Source organism: Palaemon carinicauda, chromosome 10 (genome assembly GCF_036898095.1).
Source record: "Palaemon carinicauda isolate YSFRI2023 chromosome 10, ASM3689809v2, whole genome shotgun sequence".
NCBI lineage: Eukaryota > Metazoa > Arthropoda > Malacostraca > Decapoda > Palaemonidae > Palaemon > Palaemon carinicauda.
The window spans coordinates 68,765,177-68,772,676 of record NC_090734.1 but is presented as its reverse complement, the minus strand read 5'-3'; the positions used below and the strand labels follow the sequence as shown (position 1 = coordinate 68,772,676).

General features: G+C 35.9%; 1 protein-coding gene across 1 annotated transcript in view; it reads right to left on the bottom strand.

Moving 5' to 3' along the window:
• The window catches only part of LOC137648040 (vitelline membrane outer layer protein 1 homolog), an 11,633-nt gene that overhangs the window by 2,588 nt on the left and 1,545 nt on the right, over positions 1–7,500 (bottom strand). The window contains exons 2-7 of the mRNA XM_068380982.1: positions 7,103–7,124; positions 6,279–6,446; positions 3,872–3,990; positions 3,535–3,711; positions 2,973–3,140; positions 863–867 (exon numbers count right to left, since the gene is read on the bottom strand). Of these exons, the coding sequence (XP_068237083.1) occupies positions 863–867; positions 2,973–3,140; positions 3,535–3,711; positions 3,872–3,990; positions 6,279–6,446; positions 7,103–7,124 (659 nt within the window). The remainder of the gene's footprint in view (positions 1–862; positions 868–2,972; positions 3,141–3,534; positions 3,712–3,871; positions 3,991–6,278; positions 6,447–7,102; positions 7,125–7,500) is intronic.

Below are 7,500 nucleotides of genomic sequence, written 5' to 3'. Positions count from 1 at the left end.
AATAAAAGGATGTACAGAGAGAGAGAGAGAGAGAGAGAGAGAGAGAGAGAGAGAGAGAGGAGAGAGATGGAGAGAGAGAGAGAGAGAGAGAGTACTTTTACAAGGGTATACGTACAAATGAAAAAGAGAATCATCCTATTATAAAATAAGATGAGAGAGAGAGAGAGAGAGCAGAGAGAGAGAGAGAGGAGAGAGAGAGAGCGGAGCGAAGAGAGAGCGAGAGAGAGAGACCGGAGAGAGAGAGAGAGAGAGAGAGAGAGCTAGATACATATAATCATAATAATAATAATCCTTTATTTCCCACATTGTACATTGGGTATTCTACATAAGTAGCCATATCAGTATAAAACATTTGAATTTAAGTCATACATAAAACTTGGTATAGGTTAAGAATATCAAAATCATTAAAAATAGCAACTATAAAAATACCTTAGGAAACTATTTGAAACTATGTATAAAAGTAGACAGTCATAGGTAAAATGAGCTTTAAATAGAAATCCAAATAGTCATAAATTATCAATAAATAAGTATATAAAAATACTTACAGGCAATAAAATAAACTAAGACAGTTCTAAAAAATAGGATATGTAGTAAAAAATCAGATAGTCATAAGATTACAATAAATAAGTCCCACAAATATGTACAGACTCAGAACCCATTTTGAATTAGGATACTTAGTTTTAAAAACTACAATGTAGTATCAGTAGTAAAAGACATAAAATAAGCCAGATTAAAATCTAATAACAAAGTACTAATGATTAAAAGAATAATTAAGACTTAAAAATAAATTCTTTAGTTTTGACTTAAAAATAGACACAGAGCCTGCTTCTTTTATTTCACGGGGCTGCTTATTATACAACACTGGACCTCGGACTCTGATTTGCCTTGAGCCAATACTAGTTTTATGTCTTGCAACATACAAATCATCCCTTTGGCGTGTAGTGACATTACTGAATAAAGATACAGGTGGGAAACTGTATAAACCAATCTGGAATCTTATCATTTAAAGCTTTATATACCATAGTGCACATGTCAAGAGTATACTGGTCTCTTATTTTCAACCATTCTAATTCCTTTAAATATGGAGTTACATGTTCAAACTTTCTAACGTTGCCAACAGCCATTCTTGCCTGCAAAGTTCTGCAGCTTTTGTACTCTTTGTAGCTGTGGTTTGTTTAGTACATCCCCAAACTTTTAAGCAATATTTTATAAAACTTAAAGCTAGTGACTGGACGACTATCTTGCGAGTACTTGACTCAAAATGATCTTTTACTCTATTCAAGTATATAAGAGTACCCATTACCTTTTATACATTTCCGTCTATGTGATAGTCAAAGTTCATGTACCGATCGAAATGAACACCTAAATTTTTCACAGTCGTCATTGGCTTAATTATATTTCCATTGAAATTTATCTGTACCTCATCTCCAATATCTGAAAGAGAGAGAGAGAGAGAGAATAAGAATTTTTGCAAGGAATACGAACAAATGAAAAAAAGATTCATTCTATTATCTAATAAAAGATGTACAGAGAGAGAGAGAGAGAGAGAGAGAGAGAGAGAGAATACAAGTATTTGTATAAATAGCAGGGGTATATAATTCGAGAGAGAGAGAGAGAGAGATCTACGCATCTGTCAAACTCAGTCAGGCAGACGACGCCATAAGGATGACGTCATCATTTAAAGACCGCTATTTTCATTGTTTGGAAAAATTATTGACTATTTGTTCTTTCTACAACCTTAGGTAACATTGGCCTTGCTATAATGTTCCCGAGGGCGTTGTGGAAACACAATGTACATAAGAACTTCAAGTAAACAAACGCATACATTATAACTTCTATACATCTTTGGCATCTTTGGCTTCTGTTTTCTTGTTCTCCACTTACTTTTTGTTCTTTCTATCACCTTATGTAACATTGGCATTGCTATAAAATTCCAGAGGACGTTGTGAAAGCACAATCAACATACAAACTTCAAGTAAATAAACACATGCATTATAATTTCTATATGTCTTTGGAAACTTTGTGATGTGTTCGTAGGTGGTAGTTTTCATTCACCTACCCTCTACCAATGTCTTTCATTTCTGCCAGAGGTACGAGATTTCGAAACATGAGAGAGAGAGAGAGAGAGAGAGAGAGAGAGAGAGAGAGAGAGTTGAACATTGTTATTATAGTATTTGTATAAATGGGAGTTTTAAATAATTCGAGAGAGAGAGAGAGAGAGAGAGAGAGAGAGAGAGAGAGAGAGGGAGAGAGAGAGAGAGAGAGAGAATTAAAGTATTTGTATAAATGGCAGTGGTAAATAATTCGAGAGAGAGAGAGAGAGAGAGAGAGAGAGAGAGAGAGAGAGAGAGAGAGAGAGAGAGAGAGAGAGAGAACTGCGCACCTGTCTAACTCAGTCAGGCAGATGACGCCATAAGGATGACGTCATCATTTAAAGACCGCTATTTTCATTGTTTGGAAAAATTATTGACTATTTGTTCTTTCTACAACCTTAGGTAACATTGGCCTTGCTATAATGTTCCCGAAGGCGTTGTGGAAACACAATGTACATACGAACTTCAAGTAAACATAGGCATACATTATAACTTCTATACATCTTTGGCAACTTTGGCTTCTGTTATTGTAGTAGACTTCGTTCATCTACACTCTACCAATGCCTTTCATTTCTGTCAGACGTACGATAGATCGAAATATAAGTGAAAAATCGCTATATATATGCAAAATTACACACAAAGACGATTTTGTCAAACTAAGTCATGCAGACGACACAGTAAGGATGACGTCATCATTTAAAAACCTCTATATCTTCGTTATTTGTAAAAATAATGGGTTGAAACTTCTGGAGAGCATGTACGATATGTTTCTCTATACAGAGAGACAATAAAACGATTTTTGAATTTTTCAAGTTGGTATGCCAAAATACCACCATTTAATGCCGTGTCATCACCAAAAACACAGTGTTTTTCCTGAACACGTGTCATAATGCCACAGATAGCACTCCCTGACCTACAAGTTGACCTTCCAATATATTGACCCCAATGGTTTCCTGGTGCCTCAATTGGTTCTGTATCACCTGAGCACCACATCTTTAAACCATTAGCTGCAGTGTTATCTCCTAAGAGACCAGCCTCTTGATGAACCTGTGTAAACAAATTGTATTATGATGAGCTGCATTACTCCTGATGAAATATGGGCACTTTGGAGTTGCTACAACAATGCTGTAAGATAATTTATATGGACACTTGAGTTGCTACAACAATGCTGTAAGATAATTGAAATGGACATTTTGGAGTTGCTACAACAATGCTGTATTGAGATAATTCCATTGCATGTAAACGTTTTGGCTATAGTAGCTGAAATCACTTGCATGTCAGCACATCAACTTTTATCACAGAAGATAAAGCACATAGTTAGTTTTAATTTCTTTAAGCTTCGTGGCATTTTAATCTTTTTAGATTATTTCTAATAACAGAAATAAAAATATCAAGAAATATATGCATTAAGTAATGTTCTAGAGACACTAGAATGACATACTTTCAAGTCATAGCCAATAAGAAATCCATTGTGGCAGTGGTGTGAGCCAGTCCAAACACCATAATCCATTGTATCGGACGTGATTTCCCCAGTGTGGACTCCTTCTTTTGTGCGACAGAATAGCTGAATGGCATTGACGCTGGTATCATCGTCAAGTGACCCTTGATCTTGTTCTACCTAAAAATAGATAGAATTAGGAGTAGTTTAAAGATTAATTTTGAAAATTTTCATCAGTATTATCAATATTACTTAAGAAGTTTTGGGATCTAGTGGCTTCAAAAGCTATTTGGATATCCTCTTATTTTTTCTCCTTTCTTTTTTCCCATAAGTTACTGACCTTGATTTCAAAGCCATAGGCGTAAGAACCATTAGCACAGGCTTCTGTTAGTCCCCATAATCCCCAATGTGTTGCACCCAAGGAATGTATGTAGTCGTCCGGCCTACTGATGTCAACCCCTGGAAAATAAGAGTAATTTTCGTTACAATCAATTGTTGTCTATTTCATAATAAAGAAATATACTTTATGCATTTAATTTTAAGGAATGGTAAGTTGTGTGTAAAGATATGGAGCACGATAACACTACATGTATCAAGAGAAACATTATTACATCATTTGAAAGTGTACGGGTTTAATTATGTAAATAATTATAAGTAATGGTGCATATGTAGTTTGGTACTGAATGCTTAATAAATTGCCTTGAAAAAGAATACAACTCTAAAATAGTTAGCTTCAAGTAATAAGGTTGTATTCTTTTCTGCATTTATACAGTCATTTGTTCATATTCGATCATTTTCCTTGTAGTTTATGTGAAGTAATCGTAAGTCTTAGAATAGCGTCATCCTAGCATGCCATCAACTTATATTCCCATATATATCTTAATAAGAAATAAATATATGAAGTTTTTAAATAAGGAGTCTTCGTTACAACTGTGGAGAATTGTGTTTTTTTTATTTACCTGTTAAGTGGGAACTTGTTCCGGGAAAGTCTCCTTACGTCATGTAGGCTACGCAAAGATCAGCAGGGGAGGAAAAGGAGTGCAATCACTCAAGGCACAAACCCTTGTTGATAACTTTGATAACGTAGTACACGAAGCTCCACTCTGATAATAAAGTCTTCTCCGCCCAGAGACTTAAAAACTCCACACGTGACTAAATAATTAATTGTGGGTCTACCTTAGCTTTGTCAATCTAAGGTCATCTACACTCTTAGGCCAGCCGTAGACGTAACTGTTTATCTGAACGATATAACTGAGCAGATAAAAATCGTTGCAAGCCATCTAAAGCCCCCCTGACACTTGCACGCATTTGTGGCACGCATTGTCATGCCTTTTGTTGTGAACTGGAGTGAACGATGCGGGAACTGGCGTGAACGTGTCGTGAACGGTGCGTGGCATGTGTGCCATGCGTGGCGAGAATTTTGAAATGTTCAAAATTTGTGGCACGCATTGTCACGACAAACTTGTCGTGAACTAGTCGTGAATGATGCGCGAAATGGAGTGAACGTGTCGTGAACAGTGCGGGAGGATGCAGGAGGATGCGTGCCAGTGCGTGGCAATTAAATCAATGGATTTATCCCTACTGAGGGACGATGAGGGAGGATGCATGCCAGTGCGTGGCAATTAAATCAATGGACTTATCCCTACTTCCTCATAATCATCAAAGAAAAAATCTGTATAATGACAATATATTCTTTTACCTCTCCCCTTTCCTTATTTAATTGAGAGAGAGAGAGAGAGAGAGAGAGAGAGAGAGAGAGAGAGAGAGAGAGAGAGAGAGAGAGAGAGAGAGAGAGAGAGAGAGAGAATTATTGATTTTATAGCACAAAAAGAGGACAGAAGTTCTTTAATCCCTTCATGAGCAGGTGTAATACTTGAGAGAGAGAGATATATTTTCTTCATTTTGCTTGTGGTTTATAGAATGTGTATACACACACAAACATACATATATATATATATATATATATATATATATATATATATATATATATATATATATATATATATATATATATATATATATATATAAACAAACAGGAAAAGTTATAAAACTGAAAAAAAGTTTACAACTGTCATTTAGATAAGGGCGACTAAAGAAATTTACCCTGGCGAGAGACTTCAATGCTCACGGGGCACCTAACCAACCTAATATTTTTAGAGATAATATCTTTTCTGCCTCAGTTTCAATGATATTAGTTCACAAAAGATACAACAAAACTAATGAATGGAATAGTCATCTTTCAATTAAATTCTAAGATAATGTAAAGTGGGTTCCAAATATCTGATCAGCATATAACTGCCATAAAATATTATTTTTTCAGTAAATTATAAAGCTTAAAAATTATTCAAACCAGTTAATTACCTATAATAATAATTAAATAATAAAATATATACTAAATAGAAGTATAATTGTTACAAATATCTATAAAGATAACCCACACATTAATACAGGGGATATTAATCAAAGATTAGCACAAGAATACACTTTTGATAAAAATCATGTAGAAAGCCCCGTCTTTATATATGATGTGGCCAAGTCGTGAACTGGAGTGAACGATGCGTGAACGATGCGGAATGATGCGGAAAGATGAGTGAACGTGTCGTGAACTTGTCGTGAACTAGTCGTGCCGATTCGTGCCATATCGTGAACGTGGCGTGAACTTGTCGTGAACTATGCTTGAACGTGTCGTGAACTTGTCGTGAACAGTGCGGGAACCTCCCAGTGCATACCACAAAAGTGGCACGCACTGGCACGCATTTTGCGTGCCAGTACATGCCAGAAATGCGTGCAAGTGTCAGGGGGGCTTAACGTCGCTGCCCCTACACCATTCTGATATATCGTTACAACTTGCATCTGTTCCACAGTTTCCATAATGTCATCCGAGGAGGAGGATTTTCTGACTCTAGCAGGTTTAGCTGTGACATTATGCGTAAAAAAGGGCAAAAAGTGCCTCTGGATCTAAGCGAGGTTGCAAGTGGAGTAGAGAATGGCTACTGAAAAGAAAAACTTATACTCATACAAACTTGTTGGCGGAGTTGAAAGCAGTGCCTAAGGATTGGAAAAATTATCTAAGGATGAACAAGGAAACATACTTGAACCTTTTATCATTAGTAACACCTTTCATAGAGATAGAAGACACAGTCATGAGATGTGCAATAACGCCTCATGAAAGACTGACAATCGTTAGATTGTTCAGATAAAAAGTATGAATGATTAAACTGTTCATGCCGCTCGATCAGTTCATCTGAAACGATCAAAATCTGCGCAAATTTCCCCCCTACATGTCAGTTTTATCGTAACGATTTATCTGATCAGTTATATCGTTCAGATAAACAGTTACATCTAGGGCCGGCCTTAGGTTCTGTTTCGAATCCGTTCCAGGGACCCCAGTGAGCTGCTGGACAAGCATTTACGTTAACATAGACAAAGGCAATGAAAGGAACAGTGATGTATTGTGGTAAAGTAAAAGGTATAGATAAGGATCTTTACCTTCAAAGCGTACAGATTCAATACTAAGTCACTCGCTAACACACTAACACTAATACTCTTAAAAGTATTTAGACTTACTTACTCCTTCCAATATATCGGGTATACTGTCCCGAGATTAAATATTCATAATAGGCATAATCAAATAAATGAATGAGTAAAAATACGAAGAGGTGTAATTAACCTAATATTATTTCATTACACAATATTTGCATTAAAAGAAAAGGATATCTTAACAGCAACAAAAGTAAAGAAGAACAAAACGAAATAAGGGAAATGCTATGTAGCAAAATGAAAAGACAATCAAAATATGCGTGACTCGAGGTCTCTTGCAATGATTAATGATTGAAATGGGGTCGGACACAAGGCCCTGTGACCCAAGACTGTACTAGTCTTTAAAGCAAAAGTTAGACACATTTGTACATGAAATCCCACGAACTTGGCCGAAAATATTTAAAACCCAGTTAAGCTAAATCAAGTCAA